This window comes from Nicotiana tomentosiformis, chromosome 10, assembly GCF_000390325.3.
Source record: "Nicotiana tomentosiformis chromosome 10, ASM39032v3, whole genome shotgun sequence".
Classification (NCBI taxonomy): domain Eukaryota; kingdom Viridiplantae; phylum Streptophyta; class Magnoliopsida; order Solanales; family Solanaceae; genus Nicotiana; species Nicotiana tomentosiformis.
The window spans coordinates 61,636,793-61,661,433 of NC_090821.1; the positions used below are offsets into that span (position 1 = coordinate 61,636,793).

At 34.6% G+C, this 24,641-nt stretch overlaps 2 protein-coding genes across 3 annotated transcripts; one reads left to right on the top strand and one right to left on the bottom strand.

Annotated features, from left to right (window-relative positions):
* Positions 1-3,376: 3,376 nt before the first annotated feature.
* LOC104095727 (putative SNAP25 homologous protein SNAP30) lies at positions 3,377-8,233 on the bottom strand. 2 transcript variants are annotated; one of them, XM_009601919.4, is made up of 6 exons: positions 8,075-8,233; positions 5,524-6,004; positions 4,789-4,882; positions 4,513-4,643; positions 4,335-4,432; positions 3,377-3,671 (listed from the first exon to the last, which is right to left on the bottom strand). In XM_009601919.4, exons 2-6 carry the CDS (start codon positions 5,920-5,922, stop codon positions 3,572-3,574), a joined length of 822 nt encoding a protein of 273 aa, XP_009600214.1. In that variant the 5' UTR covers positions 5,923-6,004; positions 8,075-8,233; the 3' UTR covers positions 3,377-3,571. The 2 variants fall into 2 exon arrangements, with proteins under 2 accessions (XP_009600214.1, XP_070043624.1); XM_070187523.1 differs by lacking the exon at positions 8,075-8,233 and adding an exon at positions 7,905-8,024.
* Positions 8,234-10,861: 2,628 nt separating this feature from the next.
* Positions 10,862-19,165, top strand: LOC104095728 (alpha-1,4 glucan phosphorylase L-2 isozyme, chloroplastic/amyloplastic). Its single transcript, XM_009601920.4, has 15 exons — positions 10,862-11,238; positions 12,209-12,441; positions 12,530-12,631; positions 12,968-13,144; positions 13,273-13,548; positions 13,679-13,950; positions 14,199-14,316; positions 14,584-15,021; positions 15,121-15,273; positions 15,866-15,994; positions 16,143-16,379; positions 16,797-16,873; positions 17,426-17,612; positions 17,753-17,953; positions 18,600-19,165. The coding sequence occupies exons 1-15, from the start codon at positions 11,025-11,027 to the stop codon at positions 18,714-18,716; spliced, it is 2,931 nt and encodes a 976-aa protein (XP_009600215.1). The 5' UTR covers positions 10,862-11,024; the 3' UTR covers positions 18,717-19,165.
* The last annotated feature ends 5,476 nt before the right edge of the window (positions 19,166-24,641 follow it).

Below are 24,641 nucleotides of genomic sequence, written 5' to 3' on the forward strand. Positions count from 1 at the left end.
ATCGATCCTTCGATTGTTCCAAACTGTATTGTGTGTTGAACCGTTGTTCACCCGATCTGCGACGTACGATCGATATCGGTGTCTGTCCGACCTTTGTTCTTTGTCGATCTCCTTTTGGTTTTTAGTAGCTGTCTTGTTCTGATGCACGAGTCCATATGGAGCTCCCAACTGATCATCCTCGACTCTAATTTTCGATTGGTATCGATTGTGTACATCTGGCCAAGTTATCGCTGGATACTCGATCAAATTTTGTTTCAGCCGATGTGATGCTGTCGAACTTAGCTCGTTCAACCCATGGGTGAAAGCTTGTACGACCAAATCGTCTGTGACTGGTGGTAATTCCATGCGTTCCATTTGAAATCGGGATACGAATTCCCTCAGCATTTCATTCCCCCTTTGCTTTACTTTGAAGAGGTTTGATTTCCTTGTTACAACCTTTATGGCACCAGCATGTGCCTTTACGAACGAATCTGCTAACATGGCAAAAGAATCGATGGAATTTGGTGGTAAATTGTGATACCAGATCATCGCTCCCTTCGAGAGGGTCTCTCCGAACTTTTTTAACAACACGGATTCGATCTCATCGTCCTCCAAATCGTTACCTTTGATGGCACATGTGTAAGAGGTGACATGTTTGTTAGGATCGGTCGTACCATTATATTTGGGAATTTCGAGCATACGGAATTTTTTGAGAATTGGTTTCGGTGCCACACTCGAGAGAAAAGGCTTTTGTATAATTTTTTTTCGAATCAAGCCCTTTTATCATTGGTGCGCCCCCCGGGATTTGATCGACCCTGGCATTGTATGTTTCCACTCTCTTGTCGTTGGCTTCAAGTCGTTTTGTGAGTTCTTCGAGCAATTTAGTAATTTCGGGTGTTAGTCCCCGATTCTTGCTCGTTTGATTTCACCATGGCAGCATCTGTTCTGGGGGTGATTTCTCGAAGTGGATTGGAATCCGGCCTGCTTTGTGCGCGAGTTTGGCTCTGTAACTGAGCTATCGCTATTTGTTGGGCTTGTAGCATCTCGAAGATCATACGTAGGCTGACCCCAATTTTCCCCGCATTTTTGGTGTCTCGGGCTACGGATTGAGTACCGCCCTGAATGCTTCTTTTCGGTTCGGAACGCTGATTCGCCTCCAAAGCTATTTATGAATTGACATCCAATGGTATTTCGGCTCGAGTTTCGGGTATTTCGATTCGAGCCTCGGTGCCATCGTTAATTGGCCTTTCGGCTCCGGGTGCCAAGTTGTTGGTTTCACCTTGAAGGCCGGCTTCGTGGTCGATAGGTGAAGCCATTGCTGATTTGAAGTTGCAAACTGGCGTGCACTTTAGATTTATATCAAGCGATCACTGTTACCCTTAGCCCCACGGTGGGCGCCAAACTATTTACCGAAAAAATCGAATAACGTTAGATTTTGTATGGTTCTAAGGATATACAATACAATTCGATGTAAATCGTGTAGAGAAATAGAGATATGTATATTCTTGATTGTGAAAATGCAAATAGTGGGCAATAAGAATGAATGAAATAAAGTAAAGTAAACACAAAAGGATATCTTTCAATCTGAGAAGTGATTTTTTGTCTCTACCATTAGCTTACAAGGATTCCCCCTTTTATAGAAAAGGGTCATTATAAAAAATAATAAAATAAAGCATATAGTGGAAGGCCCATGATGACTTGTCTCTTCCTTGATTCCCGCCAAGATTCTCTCTCTTGGTGCGGTCGCAACGGCTCTTGTCTGTGAGCTCGATACTGGTTCGAACTCGTTACTGGGTCGGGCCCTTCGGTCTTGGCTCGAGTTCGACCTTCGAGATGGGCGTTGCGCATTTCCGACCTCGAAGCAGTGTCTTGCGGATCGATTCGATCACGGGCTTGATAGAGTTATCGAGCCGACTCCTCGAGCGACCTTCGGGCTCGAGGCTCGTTAGTACCGACTTTGGAGCTCACTCCCAAAATCTCATTCCGACTTTTTAACACTCGAACTCAATCGAACGTAGGAAAGCCGAAATCTATTTCGACCGTATACAATTATTAAAAAGGTTTTGAGTTTTATATTTTTTGGTTGGATTTGGTTGAAATCTTTCGAATGAGTGAGGAAAAATCTTTTATTAATTAGTTCATGTAGCTCTCTCTCTCTCTCTCTTTATTCTTCCGCAAATTCATTCGTTTTTCCTGTTTAAAACGGGTTTACTTTTTAATTTCAATTCGATTTGTATAGATTAACTATTTTCATAAATTGGAGAGCAAGTGCTTTGAGATTATAAAATCAAGATACTTGTTTTTATATCTCAATGAATTCAAGCATAAAAATGTTGTAATATAGTTGTGAAACTCAACTTGCTTTTCTCCAATTTGAATTCGACACTATTATTTTTTTGGCATACTTTGATATACACAATACTAGAACGTATACTGATAGTTAGATATATTATTAAGAAATAATGGTTATAATTTCTATAATGTTGACTTAATAAAACCAATTTTAATTTTTAAAACTAAAATTAATAACTTCTTACCTAATTTCAAAAATGTCTTAACGAAGTGATATAATTGTATTGAATATATTGTAATTGTAAAGAAATTTTAAAAGAAGTTGAAAATTTAATGACTTTATATTTCAAAAAGATAGAAGAATAATTTCAAAGAAAAGTCTATAAGAATTTTGTTAAATAAAAAGGTTAAAGCATCTCCTTGAACTTTGGCTTTGGGCAACAAATTCGTTCAGCTACCTCTGTTGACACTAAATTCACGAGTCTTTAATTTTTGATTGGATGATCAAACTCTCTCACATTGTATCACAGCCAAGAGCCAACCCTATATACTCAAAAGTCCGCATTAAAATCCATTTGAATTACTTACAATTTCTTTACTCCTTTTTTGGTTTAACTGTTCGATATTCGATAAACAAGAGGACTTAACCCTATGTTTCAAGAGGGAATGAAAAGAAAGGAACATAAAATAGTAAGGAAGAAGTAGAGGAAATTTGGCCCAATAGGGAACTTAAAAAATTAGTTTGCCCAAGAGAAGACTTACTTCTCTCCCCCTCTCTCTCTCTCAATTTCCTTTCCTGTTCCTACAGTTAATTAGGGCAGTCCGGTGCACTGAACTCCCGCATTTCTGCGAGAGGCTGTTTTCACGGCTCAATCCCGTGCAACTTTACCAGTTACGCCAAGGCTTCCCTTATTTTCCTATAGTTAATTATCCAACACAAATTAGAAAAGAAAGGTTATGTGGTCATTCTCCATTCATTTCTCTTCTGTTCTCTAAGTTCCAAGGAAAGCATAAATGATTGTTAGTATTCTTTTTTATTGTCTTTGTTGATAAAATGTATAGCTATATGCAGCATAATCTTAGTCCTTACAGCTACAGTAGCAAATGTACAAAGGCCTATTTGATTATTTTATTCACAAATAAACAATTAAACAATCCAGTAAACTAGGAATGGAAAAGGTAATATTAATGACAAAAAAATGAATGGAAAAGAATACAAGAAACAACCAAAACTTCAAATAGGACTTGAGCCAAATGCCATAAACTTCAGTAAATCTGATGTTGTAGCAAGAGTTCTCTCTCACTTCCCAACTATTTGACGTGCACGTCGATTGGCACCTTTAACTCGAGAGTTTAATTCCTCCACATCTTTGTCAAGATCATCAATAGCTTTGTTTTGCCTGCATTTATCAGATTTCAATAATATCTGTTATTAGGAGAGAAAAAAAAAAAAACAAGACTGCGAAAAAGAAGAAGTAATGCCTTAGTCAAGCAGAAACACAGCATACACAATGCTATATTTGATAAATAGAGTACCATTGCCACCACCCTGAGCTACATAACCCGCCAACAGAAAAAGAACACAACAATAACAACAACAAACCCAGTGTAATCTCACAATGGGAGGGTAATGTGTATGCAGACCTTACCCCTACATTGTGAAGGTAAAGAGGTTGTTTCCGATAGATCCTTGGCTCAAGGAACAGTGAACAACAGAAAAAGAATGAAATTACGTTTTCACCAAATGCTATAGTTTAGTTCAGTATCACATACTAAAGTTGACAGTCGATTCACGGCTTCCCTGTTGAACCACATTTTAACTTCAGAAAACTATGGCTTAATAAATCAGATTCATGCTTTATGATTTTGTCACAAGAAATCAGCACTTTATCACATTTCCTTTAACAGTTAAGTGAATTAAGAGGATCTTGTCGAAAATAGTTACGAAAAAGTTGATCAGGTTAGTAGGATTATCCTTCCATCTACCTTCAGAATGAAACTTAACGACATAATAAAGAAGAAACACATCAGGATTAATGCTAGTCAAGTTCAAGGAAATTTACTTGTCAAGCTCAGATCCCATGTCAACAGCCATGCCTTTTAGATCTCCCAATATGTTGCTCAGATCGGAAAGCGCATCATCTTGCTTCGCCTTCTCCAACTGGTTAAACATAAACATGGGAAGAATATAACATAAGTTAAGCCGCAAATTGCTATAGATTTTGTAAATACAAAATGTACCTCAACTTGCTGCATAGCGTTCATCGATTCAGGAGGAGGTGTACTGGAGGCTGACTTTCCTTTTTTACCATTCGACAAACCTAATTTTTCTCTTTGATTTGCACTACTTTCTTTCCCTCTATAATTATCATCTATAAAAGCCAAGAGATGAAAGTCAGAAAAATTATTTACACTTAGAAGTAACTCACAAGTATTATATCCACTGTTATATTCTCTGTTAGCAATTAAAATTACAGAAAGAAGAAGAGTGAACATGATATGAAGGATAACAGAAACCTTTTGAAGTTCGAGGCCCTTTTATGTCGTGGCTCTTCTTTGGCTTCCAAGTCATAGAGAACATACCACCAAGATTGTTCAATAACTTCTCCCCCTAGAATGCAGAAAACATGTTTCGTCATTGTCAACCTAATTCATGTCACATGGAAAATTTGTCCAACTAATACCAAATAATAAACATATCGAACGAGCTAATTAAAGCTAATTAAGCCACGCCCTCAGATTTAAAATGGTTGCATGACGCAAATTGTTTTGACTTAGATTCCTACACTTCTGTTAAAACCCATGAATTCAGAAATTGAACTTGTAGTGAAGAGAAAGAAAAAGGAACTCGCATTGGCTAAAGAAACATGAAAATTGCAAAAGATTGATAAGCTCAACAAGATAAAGCTTTCCCATTAGTGATAAGCTGAAGAAGAATTCAAAACAAAACGACTCGCAACGTTTGGAGGACAAAGAAACTCATTGTTCACAGAGAGTATTACTACCAGTTTTCACTGCAAAAAGGATTTATGTTAACTTTATACTACACTATCAAAATTGTATTTTAACATGTTACTTCAGGTTATTTGATGTATTTTCTAAGTTGTCATATTTGACTTGCTAAGAATAGTTACCACTTGTCTTAGGTAACTTGACCTGTTGGTGTAAAATATCTATATAATGTAAGTGCACAAGAAGTAAATTGAACTCTTTAAAAAAATAAAGAGCAATAGTAATTGAAGTGATCGATACCTTGCTTAAATCGCGGTCCATATCAACAGCCATCATGTGAGTACGATGAATTTGCTCGCCTTGCTTATGCAATGTATCGAGTGTCTTAGCACCATCCTGTCTAATATCCTCAGCTATCTTCAAACAGTTATTCACCGAACTCGTGGTCTCCTTAGCTTGATTTACAGCATAGCCTTCCAATTCTTGCATAGACATGTTATCGAAGTCCTGTGTCTTACTTTTATTTTTGTTCCTTGTACCTGACGATGATGATGTTCCAAAATCATCATCATCTGGTGTGACAAGAACTGGTTCGGAAGAAGTTCTACGAGCATTTTTAGTTCCATGTTTTTCATCAGAATGTGAAGGGGTTGTATTTGTAGTAGCAGGGTCTGGTTTAGCTTTTCTGAAGCCAAACATTTTTGGAAATGAGTGGAATCTGCTTTTTGGAAACTAAAGGGATTTCTCTAAAGGATCAGTATTTTACACTTAATAGGATCACCTGAAAAGCAAACAATTTCAAGATTACAAACAAAGGGCTCGCATTTGCTTGTAAACCAAAAAAATATCCCTTCTATATCACACATAAAAACCAATAGCAACAAAGTAGTAAGACTTCAAACAATACAACAGCTTTTCAGCCAAACGATTAGTTGGAATTTCTGATAGTTTAACATGCTATTAATGCAGTGGCGAAATGGTCTAGTGCACAAGCATCGTAAACTATTATAGTTCAGTATATAGAGGAGATATGCATTTGACCCTTCAACAATTTGCATATAGAGAAGATATGCATCTAATATCAATTAAGCCGTCAACAATTGCATAGAGAGAAGATATGCATGAATAAACTAGTCAAGTTACACGGATTAACATATAGAAAAGATATCTACCGTGGATCATTTCATCAAGTAAAGTAACATATAGAGTAGATATATATATAAGGCATGTATACATTCCGGAGCTAACATATAGAGAAGATATGTAGTAAAAAATCATGTATACATCCAAGGAGTTTGTAAATAGAGAAGAGATGCAAAGTCCAGCCACTGATCAGTTTTCCATAATCCATAACCAGAAACCTGTCGTTTTCTCACAACCCGCGTGTACGCCATCAAGAGAGAAATATGAGAGGGCGACCTTAGGAGGATGAATCCTTATCCACACGCTGCACGGACAACTCACGTCAGGGGCGGATCTACATTGCAAGTTAGGGGTACCATGACACCCGCTTGCTTCGCTAAAATTTCTACCATGTACATAATATCTCGGTGAAAAAACGTATAAATTGATAAAATGACACCCAAAAGTCACAAAGCGGAAGTGGGTGCCATTGGTTTAGCCTTCCCTTTGAAGGCTTTTCTTGGCCTCAAGAATGCAAGTTTATAAACAATATAATCATTTTGTTTCTATCATTATACCTTACTTTATAAACAATTATTTTCTATAGTAATTTTAATTGATTTTAATTAAAATATAATTTCTTTATTTTTAATGAAACGATATTAATTTATATATTGGAATATAATTTGAGCAATATCTTCTATTGGGTTTTGAAAAAACATTAAATGGCTTGATTGATAATCGTTTTGAGTTGAATATCATAGGTTGAATGTTGAAGGTTTTTCTTTGAAAATAATTGTCATATAACTCAACAATTAAGATGGAAAAATAAACAAAGAATAATACAAGTAAATTAATCTAGTTAAACAAAGAATATAGTGTAGTTAAGGTACCCTTTAAGCAAATATTTATATTGGAGGCGCTCTTTCATGAAATATTATTTTTCTTTTGTATTTTTATTTAGAATGTGTTTAAATTAAGCGTTAAAAATTTGAACTAAAATCGAATTTATTTGCTTTGTGAATGAAAGGCCTATTCAAATTAACCAAAAACTAACCGAACCGACCCATTATTCCTAATCTGTCTTTGTAGCTACCGACATGTATACTGTATGCATAATATGGTGGCACCCGCAACCTTCGAATCCTGGATCCGCCTCTGACTCACGTGCCATAATCATAACAATCGCACGGATAACTCATGTGCTATAATCATGCCATAATAACTCAACCCGCACAGACCACTCACAACAAGTCAAGTGAATGAATTTTAGCAGAAGGCCATCATTTGCACAATAACGAGAACCATTCGCAAAATTCGTGATAAAAATGACCAAGATAAAAAACAAAATGCACATACCACAATGTTGAGTTAGAAATGATCATCAAAATATGAATTCATTTGAGGAAAAACCCATCATAATTAGTCAAGGAAAGAAGCTAACATCAACAAAATGAAAAAGGAGAAAAGGGCAGTACCCAAATTTCAACAAAATTTAATTTAGAAGACGCATAATTCATAGATTACAACGTGACTAAAATGAGAGGAAATGTACATACGAGCATTGATGCACAACAAACCATGAATTCATTTGAGAAACCCATCTAAATTAATCAAATGAGGAAATCATCATCTACAAATTAAAAACAAAAACGAAAAAAAGGAGAAAAGGGTGGTACCCAAAAAAAATTAAAGAGAAGTATGAAAAAGATGTGTATGAAATAAATACCTGGGAATGATTAAGAATGTTGTCTATTTGTAGAGGTATGAAAATGGAAAGAAGGGAGGCAATGGAGAAGAAGAAATACTGAAATTACAGAAATTTCTTCCTCTCCAACGCGCAATTAGAATGAAGAAATGATGGACACAAAGAGTCTCTCTTTTTGAATGGATCAAATATGAAGGGAGAAAAGTGGAAGGTCCCGCGAAAAACCAGGTTTTCTACACTTTCTTGACCGTTGGGATTTTTACATTTCTGTTTCTACATCACATTTTCACCTCTTTGTTTTTTTCTTTTCGGGCTAATTCGAGAATATTATTTTCCCTTTAATTCAATGTGACTTTTATTTGGGCTCCAAATAGCAGCCCACCCAATCGTTTAAACAAAAAATAGTGAGTTGGGGTATAATATATGCATAATTTATGTATTATATGTAGTGACAGATCCATGATTTTGTGCAAGCGGGTTCAATCTTAGAAGTACATAACTTTAGTCGTAAAATAGTAGTTGTCAAGTGGGTTCAAATAAAATATTTATACAAAAATTATGCAGTTTTAATCGTAATTTATACATATACACAGTATTTTTTTTGACGAATCGGGTTCAGTTGAACCCGCTATCCACTATGTGCATCCGCCACTAATTATATGTATATAATTGTGTATAATCAATGCATATGACTAAAAAAAGTAAACAATAAATATGACAAGCTATTTGTTTAAAGGTTCCATGTAGTCAAGTGTATGTACTATAGAATTTAAATTGTATGCATTTTATAAAATCAAGTTACTTAAAAGATAAATGCATAAGTACCCCTGACCTATAGTCGGGTTTTTAACTACAATACTTAAACTTTGCGAGGGTCCTATTACCCCTGAACTATTTAAAAATAAAATAAATTTACCCTTAAAATATCACAAACACATCTATGTTGTATGGTGGAGTACACGCGCCTCAATGTTTTTTACCACTAAATTTTTTTTTTATTTTTTTTTCAATATTCTACTTTCTTTCTCTATTCTCTCCCTCACCTCCATTATCAACAACCCCAAAAATCACCATTTATCATACTTTCTTCACCGAACACTATATCTTTACCCTCTCCAAGAGAAAATTTTGACTTCCACTATTTTTATTTTCACCTATCATTACATCCGCCGCCTCCATTCCCCCTGAACCATAAAACTTTGTTAAATTAATACAAATATAATTCCAACTAACGCCGATCAATTAAAGTAAAACATAAAATAAAGGCAGATCTTTAATCCTCGAGAACTTTTTAGAGGATAGTACAAAAATAAAAATAAAAATTAGAATCATTGTCGTTGCCGGAGACAAAATCGTCGCCAATGATTTTATATTCTCAAGTTTTGGATCGGAGTTCTGTCAAACCATTATTATCTTCATATTTCAATTTCATAGTTGGTAGTTTTTATTAGATCTTTGTTTTTGCTGCAACAGGGGAATATGCGAGTAAAAATAAAAAGTGGAGGAAGATGAAAATGGTGAGCTGCATGGACTCCATTTTTTCCGTCGAGGAGTTCACCGGAGTTCTTGTAGGAATCCTTATAGCGAGCGGAAAAAATTAAATGGGTTAAAGATCGTTTTATTAATAAAATGTAACTAATTGTAAAGTATCCAATGGTAAAATGACACATATAGACATTAATAAATTTTAAGGCAGTTCTATGCTCTCACATGTCTCCAAGAAAGTGAACACACTTTTTGTGCCATGCCATCTCTCTAGCAATAGGACCCCTGTAAAATTTAAGTGTGTAGTTGAAAATCCAGCTATAAGTTAGGAGATCGCTTATACATTTTCCCTAACCAAAAATAAATGGTAAATAATATGCAATAACATGTTAAATTGTAGTATTAACGTAAAAAAGTTATTGTCTAATTTGTTTTTCACCTCATTGTTGTACTCGTGTAGCAATTTTTTTTGTGATGATTTATGACCCTTCTTTTCACTAATGGTAGTAATATACTAACATAGTTTGAGAAGTACTAGTGTATAGCAATTACTTTCATCGAAAAAATAAATAAGTTCATAATGAATATTCTCAACCTCTAGAAGCATACTTCATACTTGTAACAAGATATCGTGTCTAAATTTTGTCAAAACATTGTCCTCTAAAGGCTTCTTATGCCATATATGGTGTAGCATACGCATTCCCTTCAGTAATATATAGATTAGTCTAAGAGCAGAATCTAATATTTAGTGTGAATACGAACTCTCTTTTTAAGTAAAGTGAAAGTGGAAAATTGGATAATAACAAATTTTATTTATTTAAAATAGTTTATATAGCTTCTAACAAACACTAGTTGAGGGGAATTTGTGAAATAAGAACTTCATCTTTCTTATTCTATCCTTGTAATATACGGATAGGAAACTCTTCTTATATTTGTGACTTGATAAACATTATAGCTAGTAATTCCACTTTTCATGATCCATTCCGTCAAAGGATAATTCGGTACACTAAATTTCCACGCACAATTTTATTAAAACCATATTATATTATGGTACACAATTTTACATTATATTTTTGTAAGAGACCTATGGAATTTAACTCAGTAATTTCTCCTCTGGTCACCATCAGCTTGTAGAAATTAAGCAAAATTCTAACTCCCATAAAGTAGCAGAAAAAATAGAAATATCTACATGGCCAAAATGGTTTGATTACTACTGTCCGCACATTTCCAAAAATATCAAAATCAAACAAAGATACCTGTTTCCAAGAAAACGACGAATCCGATTTAATATCTCATTTTCAACATGCAATACTCAAAAGAGTGTTAACATTCACTTGTGCTTTGCCCCAAATGTTCCTCCTTCACCAACTCCAGTATCTCTCTGCTCTTAAAATTATTCTTTTTAGTTAGATTATTATATCTGAAATAGTGAGAATTTTAGTATTTTGGAGGCATTGGAGTGTAAAAAAGAAAACTGTTCAGAGACATGGCTACTTCGGCAGTCTCAGGAGTGAACTCAATTTCATGCACTACTTCCATTTCAAGCATTTCTAGCTTTAACAATTTCAGGAGCAAAAACCCAAATCTTTTGTTGGGGAAAAGGAGTTTTTTATTATATAATTGGAGAAGAAGAAGCTTTTATGTTAGCAATGTGGCTAGTGATCAAAAACAGAAGATGAAGGATTCTTCCTCTGATGAAGGTACTGACATAATTTTCATTGGTCATGTACTAAAATTTTTGAAATTTTGGAGTTCATGTTTTAGAGTCTAACATTAGTTAAATGAATGAGTTGTTGTATTCTTAGTATGATTTTTCGGACAATCCACCTCATTAGCTAATCTTTAATGTTGACTTATGCCCAAGATTCATTTATTTAATATGACATCAGAGACTCATCCTAACTTTTTATTTATCCAATGTTGGGTCCCCATTTTCAGAGTCCTTGATTCAGGATTTTAACTTTATGGATTCGAGATGCCGTTGAACTCACTAACCATTTGAGTTATTAGATTCGAAATTTAATATTTGTATGTATTTAGCTGATTTCCTAACACATATACATTGTCTAAGCCAAAGCCGACCCATAGCTAATATGCTACAATAGCTCATGTTCATCTTATATTATCCACACTCTAGATGTCCCGCATGGACATGCGGGGTGTTAGACTCTTGCATTGGTGGGATGTTAGAGTCCTGCATTGGCGGGGTGTTAGAGTCCTGCATTGGCGGACGGAATAAGTTGTTATCTCATTACATGGTCTTTGGAAATTCTCATTTCATGAGCTAGCTTTTGGGGTTTGTCTCTTTATATAGTCTTGGACAATACTCATCTCACTCACGAGCTAATTTTTGTTGTCCCCTTGACTGTTACAAATACTATTGATTCAAATTTCACTTCTATAGCTGTGTGACTGATAATCTCTTACTTATCACATTCTTGTCTCTACATTATCGGGGATTCTACTATAAACTGAATCTCACTCTCTTTCATGAGCTAAATTTTGTGCTTGTTTAGCGTGGTGGAATTTGAGAAATTCAAATACAGTGGCATTCTCACTCCTTGGTGGCTATTAACATAGAGGAAGTGGAGAAGCAACAAACATTATTTGGACCCTTTGTTAATTGGAACAATTGAACACCTTCCAGTTATCTCTTTTTGGTTATTTCAGGATTCACATTGGATGTTTTGCAGCCAGACTCCACATCTGTTTTATCAAGTATAAAGTATCACGCAGAGTTCACACCATCCTTCTCTCCTGAGAAGTTTGAACTTCCCAAGGCATACTATGCAACTGCAGAGAGCGTTCGTGATATGCTCATTATAAATTGGAATGCAACATACGACTTATACGAAAAGATGAATGCAAAACAGGCATATTATTTGTCTATGGAGTTCCTTCAGGTTAGATTAGCCTTCCTTTTATTCGGAGTATAACTTCAGAGATTGTTCGTTGGATTGAGTTGTTTTAATATGCTTTTGGTGCTTACAGGGAAGAGCTTTACTTAATGCAATTGGAAACTTGGGGCTAACCGGACCTTATGCAGATGCTTTAACTAAGCTCGGATATAGCTTAGAAGATGTAGCGAGACAGGTCTGATGTCTAAACTTATTTTTGTTGATGGTTAGCCACTAAACAGTAGTTTCTGTTCAATTGAATCTGTGTCTTGTTTTTATACAACCTGATTTGGCTATTACTGACACTTAAACTTTGCTTTAAAATGAGAAACGTTGAAGAGCTACTAGCTTTTGTTTCTGAATAGCACAAGTTCTTGATTGATATGCTCTCCGGAAAGATCTAAATAACACATCAACATAGTTGAGGACGTGTACCTTCCACTTAGGAATTGAAGCATAATCTGATGTGTGACATACTAGGGATAGTAGTCTACTGAAATTAGCTTAAGCTGTTCAATGTAATGACTGACAGGAACCAGATGCAGCTTTAGGGAATGGAGGTTTAGGACGACTTGCTTCTTGCTTTCTGGACTCAATGGCGACGCTAAACTACCCTGCATGGGGTTACGGACTTAGATACCGATATGGACTTTTCAAACAGCTTATTACAAAAGATGGCCAGGAGGAAGTTGCTGAAAATTGGCTTGAGGTACAATATGTCGACTATTCATACTTGTCGCAATTTCAAACACTGAATGATATGTTGACTTTTCATATTTCAATAGATTTTATATGTTCTTTGGCTATTCTCCAAAGTAATAGTACTTTTTATCTTAGATGGGAAATCCATGGGAAATTGTGAGGAATGATATTTCATATCCTGTAAAATTCTACGGGAAAGTCATTGAAGGAGCTGATGGGAGGAAGGAATGGGTTGGAGGAGAAGATATAACTGCTGTTGCCTATGATATCCCAATACCAGGATATAAAACAAAAACAACGATTAACCTTCGACTGTGGTCCACAAAGCTAGCTGCAGAAGTTTTTGATTTACGTGCTTTTAACGATGGAGACCATGCCAAAGCATACGAGGCCCAGAAAAAGGCTGAAAAGGTGTACTTCTGTTTGTCTTATTAATACTGTGCTAATCCAAAGCATGAATTTGCATCTACTGCAAATTCAGTTTATTCACCAAATGAAGAGTATCCACTAAAGTTCTGTGTCTTGTTGTATTTTGGATCAGATTTGCTATATCTTGTATCCAGGTGACGATTCACTTGAGGGAAAGACGCTTAGGTTGAAGCAACAATACACACTATGTTCTGCTTCTCTTCAGGACATTATTGCACGGTTTGAGAGGAGATCAGGGAATACAGTGAACTGGGATCAGTTCCCTGAAAAGGTTGCAGTACAGATGAATGACACACATCCAACACTTTGCATACCAGAAATATTAAGGGTATTGATAGATGTTAAAGGTTTGAGCTGGAAGCAGGCATGGGAGATTACTCGAAGGTTCTCTCTTTCCTTATTTTCTTCAGACAAATGCTTTTTAGCTGAATAATCAGTTCAATATTGTGATTATATTGCCTTTGGATTTGCTTGAATCACCTGCACTTGGCCTACAAATTCATCCAAAACATAGATTGGAAGTCTTCAATGATCAAGTAGTTTTAAGATATGAGCATATATGATTGTTCACTTGTAAGTATTCAAGTAAATTCAGCAGCTCTATTCCTGTGACACTGTTTTATCTTTGACAGAACTGTGGCATACACTAACCACACTGTTCTACCTGAGGCACTGGAGAAATGGAGTTTGACACTTCTTCGGGAACTGCTTCCTCGGCACGTGGAGATCATAGCAATGATAGATGAGGAGGTAAAAGTTGAAACTTCATTTTAGTTCTAGGATTAAGTTGATTATACATTTTCAACAATAGCTATTATATATTCAACGCCACCACCACCTTCTAAGGATGAATTTGGTGCTGCTGCATATTATTTTTGCTTCTTTCTTTCTGAGAACTATTTCCTGTGGATAATTCCCTGGACTTCGTGATGTTTGCTCATACGTACAGTATGCTTTTAGAGATTTTTCCTTGACTTCTTGATCTATAAAACTGAATGGGAGGGGATGGTTTTGCAGCTCTTGCATACTATAGTTGCTGAATATGGTACTGAAGATCTTGACTTGTTGCAAGAAAAGCTAAACCAAATGAGGATTCTGGAAAATGTTGAAATACCGAGTTCTGTTCTGGAGCTGCTTATAAAATCCGAGGAAGGCAAAGAACAAGCAGAAGAACAAAAAGAAGAAGAACAAGAAGAAGGTAAAGATGACAGTAAGGATGAGGAAACTGAGTCTGTAAAAGCAGAAACTACGGCCGAAGAGGAGGAAACTGAGGTTAAGAAAGTAGAGGCGGAGGATCCTCAAGCAAAAATAGAACGGATATTTGGGCCGGATCCAAATGGACAACAAGTGGTTCGCATGGCAAATCTATGTGTAGTTGGTGGGCATGCAGTTAATGGTGTTGCTGAGATTCATAGTGAAATAGTTAAAAAGGAAGTTTTCAACGAATTTTACGAGGTACCAAGATTATATCACACGCCTAGAAGTGGCGGATATCATTTCAGTTCTCCATTACAGTGCTGTTTTGAATGATCCAAACACTTCATTTCTTGACAGTTATGGCCAGAGAAATTCCAAAACAAGACAAATGGAGTTACCCCAAGAAGATGGTTAAGTTTCTGTAACCCAGAGCTGAGTGAAATTATAACCAAGTGGACAGGATCTGATGATTGGTTAGTAAACACTGAAAAATTGGCAGAGCTTAGAAAGGTAAGGAGTTGTATCTGGCTTGTCGGTTTTCAACAGCTTTTTGAATGATCCTGTTCAGTAGAGCTTTTTCTTTTCGTTCTTTATTTTGGTCCTTTTGAGTGGAACAAGATCTAAATAAACATGATATGAACATATCAAATGTTTGAGTAAGTAAAGCTCATGAATTGATCAATACAAAGCTGTCTTACGAAACTTGTCAATTGAATTTTCCTTGTACTTTCATAATGTAAGCATAGGCTAGCAGTTAATCAGTTATCTAAACTAATCGCAGTTTAGTCAGTTGCTATAGCAGTGAGTAGTTTGGCCATTAACTCTTCTACTTGGAAGAGATGAGCAAGAACTTGGTGTAATAAGGCCTTTTGTTTGGTTATCATTTGACAGTCAAAACCATAAAATGTTTAGACTGTTATACAATTATTACAGCCAGGTAAGTGTAGCTCGTACGAACTGAGTAATTACTCTATTCTTTTTATCATAAGTGAAGTATCTTTCTCAAAACAATTTACAAAGGACACCCTATATTGTGTATCCATTTATACAAAATTTACATGAAAGAGTTATGTACTAACTTCAGGCATTTAACTTTCAACAGTTTGCTGATAATGAAGAACTCCAGTCTGAGTGGAGGAAGGCAAAAAGAAGCAACAAAATGAAGATTGTCTCTCTCATTAAAGAAAAAACTGGATATGTGGTCAGTCCTGATGCAATGTTTGATGTTCAGGTGAATAAAATCTGTTGTCTCACTCGCCAATTTTACTTTTCAATATTTTGACTCTTTGAAAACTAAATATTGAATCTATGTGACACTTTCTTCCTCTATTGTTAATTCTTTCTAGATTTCAAACATAACCATGCTTCTCTATTTCCAGATCAAGCGCATTCATGAGTATAAGCGGCAACTACTAAATATATTCGGAATTGTTTATCGCTATAAGAAGATGAAAGAAATGAGCCCTGAAGAAAGAAAAGAAAAGTTTGTTCCTCGAATCTGCATATTTGGAGGAAAAGCATTTGCTACATATGTTCAGGCCAAGAGGATTGTAAAATTTATCACTGATGTCGGGGCAACAGTGAATCATGATCCTGAGATTGGTGATCTTTTGAAGGTATGATTTGGACGAGTCAAACCAATGTTTGCTTAAAGATTTCAAAGAACTTTCTAACCATTTTACCATTAGTTAACAATATATGCCTTAAAAGTTTGTAACCTTTCAAATAAAAGTATGATAATCTTTTAGCAAAATATAGCATGCTGCGGTTGAAATTATATGCTTATGTACATCTGCAATTATAGAAGTACTTGAAACTGGATGTTGTAATCTGGTAATCTGCTCGGGTAACAAATTAAATTCTTTTGAGGTTTATCTATGTGCCTTGCAGTCTTGTAGAATGTGATTTTTATGATGGTTTCTCATTGAATCAGTACCTACCTCATATATTAACTAGTAACACTCTTGTGGTTATACCTCTTATAAGTCGAAGATGGTACATTAGATTTGAAAGTTTATTTGCTATCATTTCAGGTTGTCTTTGTCCCTGATTACAATGTCAGTGTGGCAGAAGTGCTAATTCCTGGTAGTGAGCTGTCCCAGCATATTAGGTACTTAATTTCGCTAGTTCATATATATATATATATATATATATATTTTCAGTCGCATTTCAAGTTTAATGGTTGAAAATTTGTCACATGTGTCTATACTTCATAATGAGCATTACCATACCTTGAAGAGATTCGGCTTTGTGCATTTTGATGCATTTTTTGTTCATTTAATTAGCTATGAAAATATGGGAGCATTGCACCAAGTGCACATTGCAGTTTTATCTGCAGTTATTACTGGCCTACACTTCTTTAGTATGGTATATACATCAATTTGCATACATACGTTATACTTCAAAATTTGAATGCTAAATAGTCTCATTCTAGAATAGTATGGTTTAAATACTTAGAACTTAGAGAGAAAACATGCAATTGCACATCCAAATTGGTTATGTATAATAGGCAAGGCGAGTGTACTGTAGGACTTATGTTGCATAACAAACTGACTGCTATATACCTATTAACTTATAATACAGCTTTTTGCATGAAGTCACTATTTTGTATTGAGCTAACATGTCATATACCTCTCTGATATCTCGATATTACTTAAAATAGCACTGCTGGTATGGAGGCTAGTGGAACCAGCAACATGAAGTTTGCAATGAATGGCTGCCTCCTCATTGGGACATTAGACGGTGCCAATGTTGAAATAAGGGAGGAAGTTGGAGAGGACAATTTCTTTCTCTTTGGAGCTCATGCTCATGAAATTGCTGGCCTACGTAAGGAAAGAGCCGAGGGAAAGGTGAGGTTGACCATAATGAATAGTTTTTCATCCTTCATCAACAAATTATATTGCACAAGCACAAGCTCATAACAAAGCTATATATTTTCAAGTGAATTCTTGAACCAAAACAAAAGCTTACCTTATTTTTCTTCATGTAGTTTGTACCGGACCCTAGATTTGAAGAAGTAAAGGCATTTGTTAGGACAGGCGTCTTTGGCCCCTACAACTATGAAGAACTCATTGGATCCTTGGAAGGAAATGAAGGCTACGGCCGTGCTGACTATTTTCTTGTAGGAAAGGATTTCCCTGATTATATAGAGTGCCAAGATAAGGTTGATGAAGCATATCGAGACGAAAAGGTATACCCTTTCTCATAATAACTCACATCCCCGTTGCATAATCTGCGTCTTGTCTTGACTACATCCCTTCCCATAAAGCATAATAGTCTTCTAAAAGTCAATGCTGTTAAACCATGTCTTTCTCTGTTTCATATTAGTTGCTCAGAACAGTTGGCCAAGCACAATGGTATCTGTGGCTGGCTGTGTTGGGCTCAACTAGCCCGAAGATACTTTTAACATGGTGTGATATTGTCCGCTTTGGGCCAAGCCCGCACGGTTTTTCCTAAAAGGCTTCACACCAATAAGAGATCCATATACCTTATATATAGGCTACCAATCTTTTCAACTACCAATAAGGGACTTTGTTCGCATACCCAATTGGCTGCTGTAGAGGATTGGATTTCAATGCTTTTCTTTTCTTCTTTTTCTATAATCAAACTGGTTGTCACTTTTATAGCTACTGCTATAAGTAGACAATTAGAAGTCAAATGGAAACACCTGCACCATATGATTAGCATTGCATTAGGGTACTATCAAGCTTATCTTTTCGAAAGATCATGCCTATGATTAGGAAAGAGTTCCTTTATGTCATTCATTCGAACGTGAAGAGAAGCTTGGGTAGCAATTGGTATTGTCTCTAAAACATGTGTCGTTGAAATGAATGCAGAAATGGACCAAAATGTCGATCTTGAACACAGCTGGATCGTCCAAGTTTAGCAGTGATCGAACAATTCATCAATACGCAAGAGATATATGGCGGATTCAACCTGTTGAATTACCTTAAAGTTAGCCAGTTAAAAGGGTGAAGCCAAATTTTTTCTGAGGTTCTTCTCCCTATCCATAAAGATGGGAAAATCTTGCCAACTCTTGTTACCATAAGAGAAGCTCCTAAGCTACTGAAATTTAATCATGTGTTAAAGAGTTCATTTATTGTTTTTCTATCTATTTTCTGGTTCTTACGTTGCTGGTATTATCTTTCTAGCTTCTGTTATCACTGATCTACAGTCTCTTGTCGTCTTCTTGAGCCTAGGGTGTATTGGAAACAACCTGTCTACTCCTCCGGGGTAGGGGTAAGGTTTGCATACACACTACCCTCCCCAGATCCCACTTGTGAGATTTTACTAGGTGGTTGTTGTTGTTGTTGTTGTTGTCGTCGTTGTTGTTGTTGTTGTTGTTGTGTTAAGAGTACATTTGAACTTTATTGTCAATAAGAGCAAATTCAATTTGAAATCAGTGCATTTTGCTTTGAACAGTTCCAGTTTGAGCAGTTTAACATTGCATTTCCTTGTAAATTAAATAAATCCAAATTGGTTAAAGTAACTGCAAGTGTCTAATGGACATAAAGGCAAAAACATCTATAAAAATATATAAACAAAAGGATATTCTCAACATTTTAATTTTATATTTAAGAAAAGTTGCAATGAGAAGAAATTTTAACTGTTTCATTCACTACCTAAACAAATATTAATACTGGTAAGAATAAACATGACATGTGTTTACAAATAGTGAAACCCGAGAAGAATTTATCCGTACAAGTGTTTATACCAAACTAATTAATGAAAGACTTGTTTCTTATATATACTACATATAATTTACTTTTTTAATAAATATAATTAAAATCCCATCTCTTTACCCTATCTTATCTTTTTTTATCATCTTTTGCATATTAGGGCAAGTATCTGGTTAATACATTCACACCAGTTTTTGGAAGAAATTCATGAATAATCGTATTTAGAACCTGTTGAAAAATAATCATAGTTTCATAAGTCACCATCTTTATTTGATTTCCATTCACCAGCAGGACAACCAGAATTCTATGGACGAAAGCCCTCTATTTCCCTAGATTCCATTTCAAATGCAAAGTTTCTCTTATGACTGCTACTCGAGAAAGATACGTCATGTCTTCTTCTTATTATCAAAAAATAATTTGATGCTCTATATATGTTGCATAGTTCATTATTTTATTTTATTTTCGTTCTAATACTCTATCCGAGGGTTAGGTCGACTGCCCTTTATTAATTTCGGGTGGCACATTCATTTTTTTTAAAGATCTCTCAATTGTTAACCTAATTTTGGAAAACCTGCTCTGATACCAATTGTTAAATTGAGTGCTAGTTGTAACATTTAATTTATTTCTTTTTTCTGTTATATATACAATGCCTAGTTATTTTTAAGTAACCTAATTGTATTGTAAATCTATCCATATCTATCTATATATTATTAAAATGAGAGAAAATAGCCCCCACATTAAGCCAAGTAGCAGCCCCACAATAGGCTACTTGATATTAGGACAAAGTTAGTAATGTTAGGTAATAATTAGTTTCTTTTTTAATTTGACTTTTAAAAAAATAAATTATGCATTATGTGTTGTTAATAATTAGTTACTATTTTTGAATATGAATTTAAACATTCTTAACTATTTTTTTACGGAAACAATAATTTTTATATATTAAAAATTATTTATTCTGAAACTTATTCTATTTTAAATCGGGAAGTTGCCAACATATAATATAACTTCATATATTATATTAAAAGAATGATAGTGAAGCGTGATCAAGCCAAGTGTCATATCGAGAAATGCTACTTCGCACTTTAAAGGCAAAATTTAACTAGATTTTATGACAAAATCTAATATAAATATATATATTATAGATTTGTATATACAATTTGAAATGCTAAGAGTAATTGAAATAAGCTAAACTACATAATTTTTAATATTCTTATTAAGTTATTATTAAAAGAAGAGGAAAAAGCCCCCACATTAAGCCAAGTGACAGCCTCACAATAGAGCACTTGACAATTTAGGACAAAGTTGGTTAGGTTAGGTAATAATTTTTTTTTTTGAATTTAAAAGAATTTAAGTAAATAATAATTAATATATTATTGATAAATTTAGACAATTGAAGAATTAAGAAAGATTGAAAGTGAAGCCAAGTGGCAATCAAGCTTGATATGAAGATATTATATTAAAAGTTATCTAAATTATATTAAAAGGATAGTAGGAAAGCTTGATATGAAGCCAAGTGGCGTATTGAGAAAAAATAAAAAATAAAAAATAAATATAGAATGATAAGACTTATTTAAATTTGAGATGAGAAAATGATTTTTGAATTATGAAGAAAAAATACAATAGATAATATCACGTAATTAAAATCTTAATAAAATCAAAATCAAATAATATTGAACAATGAAAAAATTTGAAGTAACGGATAAATAAACTTACTCATAAGAAAAATAAAAATTTTTATTATAAAATTGTAGAGATAAAACTTATTTGAATTTGAGATAAGAAAGCATCTTTTAAATTATAATGACAAAATTCATACAAATAATACAACATAACTAAAACTATAATAGATAAAGTCAAAAATAAAAAAAGATATAGAACAATGAATGAATTTCAAGTAAGAGAGTAATAAATTAATAATCAACTTTGTTAGGAGTAGGAAATCTAAATTATTTATGTTATATTAAAGGAGGTAATAAGCAAGTACATTAAATCTAAAGACAAACTAATAAAAAATTCACATGATAGTGCAATCATATCGAGCAACGAATAAATCAATAACGATAATCGATGAACAAAAGAAGAAAAAATGCTACAGAATATAAAATGATAATACAACAACATACCCAGTATTATCCCACATCGTGGGGTTTGGAGAGGGTAGTGAATACGCAGACCTTACCCCTACATTGTGAGGATTTCAAATTACAAAATGATAATATGTATTAAAATTTCAAATCAAAAAGCATTTTTGAGTTATAATGACAAAACTCATGCATATCTAAAATATCGTATAACTTAAATCTTAATAAATAAAGTCAAAATTCAAAAATATTAGATAATAAAAGAATATCAAGCAATAAAGCATAATTTTAAAAAGTAATTAGATTTAATAATTAAATCTTAAAAATCAAAATTTTAATAAGAAGTCAAATGAGAAGAAAAACTTAATTTCTAGGCATATAATACAAAAATACCAATTATTTAAAAAATTGGTAGATTCATAACTAATAAAGAAAAATTAGTTTATATTTTTGACGAATTCAAATGAAAATGTACAATGGAAAAAGTGTTTCAAGAAAAAGTTTTAGGAGTAAGAAATATATATATATATCTATAATTAAATTTAAAAGCGATACTTAACAAAAATATTAAGTCAAGCAACGAGCTAATAAAATGTCATAATAACAAATAAAATATTAATAAATATAGTAGATTATGTAATAAAGAAAAGTGAGGAACTGAAAAGTTATTCGATGACCACATAAATCTTTTTCTAATTTCATCTTTTTTTCTTCTTATTGGTCATGTTTCATTAGATAAGAAAAAAAAAATTGAAATTTAATTCAAGCAATATGATATAATATTGTCAAACAAATTAGATCACACAACATGATTTATATTCTCCGCGTATCGCGCGGGTGCTATACTAGTTAAATTATTAAAAGGAGAGGAAAATGCCTCCACATTAAGGCAAGTTGTAACGACCCGACCGGTCGTTTTGAGCATATGCATTTCGTTCAGCTATTTGAAGTCTTGAGCAGCATCGTATGATGTATTATGACTTGTATGAATCTTCGATTTTGGTTTTCAGGTTATTCGGAATTGATTTGGAAGAATGAATTTCACGATTGAAGATTTAGATTTGGAAGAGTTGACCAAGTTTGATTTTTTAGTATTTGACCTCGGATTGGAGTTTTGATGGTTCCGTTAGGTCCAGATGGTGATTTAGACTCGGGTGTATGCCCAGATTTACATTTGGATATTTCAAAAAGGTTTCGGTGCTAATTGGCGAAAATTAAAAATTTAAAGGTTTGGAAAGTTCATAAGTTTAAGTTGACTTTGAAGATATCGGGTTCGAATTATGGTTCCGGGGATTGGAATAGCTTAGTTATATCATTTGGGACTTGTATGCAAAATTTGTGTTCATTCCGAATTGATTTGATATATTTCGGCGCGAGTTTTCGAAGTTGAAAATTCAAAAGTTCATTAAGTTTGATTTGTGGTGCGATTGGTTGTTTCGATGTTGTTATGCATGATTTGAGGCTTCAAGTAAGTCCATGTTATGTTATGAGACTTGTTGGTATGTTCGGACGGGGTCCCGAGGGGCTCGACTGAGTTTCAGATAGGTTTGGGTTGTATTGCACTCGTTTTTTATGTTTCAACGTCGTTTCTTCAAGCATAAATGGTACCACATTAATCAAATGAGCTCCAATTTCTATTTTTATTGAAGCATTAGATCTGTATCGAAATTTTGGAACCATAGCAACTGGAATCATCAAGTCTCGCCATCGTGTGAAGAATTTATGGTCATTTTACTAAGAATTGAGTTGCCAGTTTTTTAGAGTAATTACGAAATTGCCACTGAATTCGTATTTAAAAATCTAGCCTATTCCCAAATATTGAAACTAACACATCTCCTTCATTATAAGTGTAACGATCCGACTTGTCATTTTAAGAATTTACGCCCCGTTCAGTGACTTAAGGTCTCGAGCAGCCTCGCAATATGTATTATGACCCGCGTGTGTGGTCGAGTTTGATTTACAGATGATTCAGAGAGATTTGGGACACTTAGTCCTTGAGATGGAAGCTTAAGCCTTGGGATTTTTACCGTAGTCGGAACTGTGTGAAGACAACTCCGGAATAGAGTTTTGTCGGGTCCGTTAGCTCCGTTGGATGATTTTGGACTTAGGAGCATTTTCGGACCGTGAATCTGAGGTCTGCAGCCAATTTAGGCTTGAAATGGCGAAAGTCGAATTTTTGAGAAGTTTGACCGGGGGTTGAATTTTTGATATCGGGGTCGGAATGCGATTCCGCGAGTTGGAACAACTCTGTTATGTTATTTGGGACTTGCCTGCAAAATTTGAAGTCATTCCGGATTGATTTGATGTGTTTCGGCACAAGTTATAGAATTTAAAATTTTCAAAGTTCATTAGACTTGAATTGGGGTATGATTCATGGCTTTGATGTTGCTTGATGTGATTTGAGGCCTCGAACAGGTTCGTGTTATGTATTGGGACTGGTTGGTACGATTGGACGGGGTCCCGGGGACCTCAGGTTTGATTCGGGGTGGTTCCGGACCAAGTTTGGGTGTTTTGATGTTGTTGGTTGCTGGTTCTAGTGTTGTTCTTTGCGTTCGCGAAGAAGGATTTTGCAGTTAGGACTTTGTTCTTCGTGTTAGCGAAGAAGGAAAGTTTACTGTTCGTTGTTTGACTTTAGAGGCAGATATTTCACAATCTATAACGAATTTGGAGATATCCAAAAATGAAAGTTGTAGTCCTTTGTGTCTAGTTTTCAGAAAGGTAAAATATTTGACCCGGTATTCCAAGTGCTTGAGCATCTACTAAGGAGTACAATAATAATACCACATATGTCTGGAATATAAAATAGACGGGATAAAGTAAATACATAAGATAGACACTCTGAAGGCTGCAGTGCGCAGCATAGAATACAACTTATCATAAATTCCTCTCATCAGCTACGCCCACGCGCCAAGATGACCAACAAAGGAACCTGTCAGATCCTACACATAAAGTGCAGAAGCGTTGCATGAATACGTAAATCAACGCGTACCCAATAAATATCTAGCCTAACTTCGGATAAATAGTGACGTTGGAGTTGTGTACAAAAGGGTATGGTTGATATACTATAGGCTATCCGGGAAGAGTTTGGAAATCTCTGTTGCATAAGGCTGACTTTGAA

What these genes read in the sequence shown, in the direction of transcription:
- LOC104095727 (XM_009601919.4), bottom strand. Translation starts at nt 5,922, where the DNA reads ATGTTTGGCTTCAGAAAAGCTAAACCAGACCCTGCTACTACAAATACA. An exon ending in TGGACCGCGATTTAAGCAAG is followed by an intron (nt 4,883 to 5,523) that starts GTATCGATCACT and finishes TCTGCATTCTAG; the next exon opens with GGGGAGAAGTTATTGAACAA. An exon ending in AGGGCCTCGAACTTCAAAAG is followed by an intron (nt 4,644 to 4,788) that starts GTTTCTGTTATC and finishes TGGCTTTTATAG; the next exon opens with ATGATAATTATAGAGGGAAA.
- LOC104095728 (XM_009601920.4), top strand. Translation starts at nt 11,025, where the DNA reads ATGGCTACTTCGGCAGTCTCAGGAGTGAACTCAATTTCATGCACTACT. An exon ending in TGTCTATGGAGTTCCTTCAG is followed by an intron (nt 12,442 to 12,529) that starts GTTAGATTAGCC and finishes TGGTGCTTACAG; the next exon opens with GGAAGAGCTTTACTTAATGC. An exon ending in TTGCTGAAAATTGGCTTGAG is followed by an intron (nt 13,145 to 13,272) that starts GTACAATATGTC and finishes TTTTTATCTTAG; the next exon opens with ATGGGAAATCCATGGGAAAT.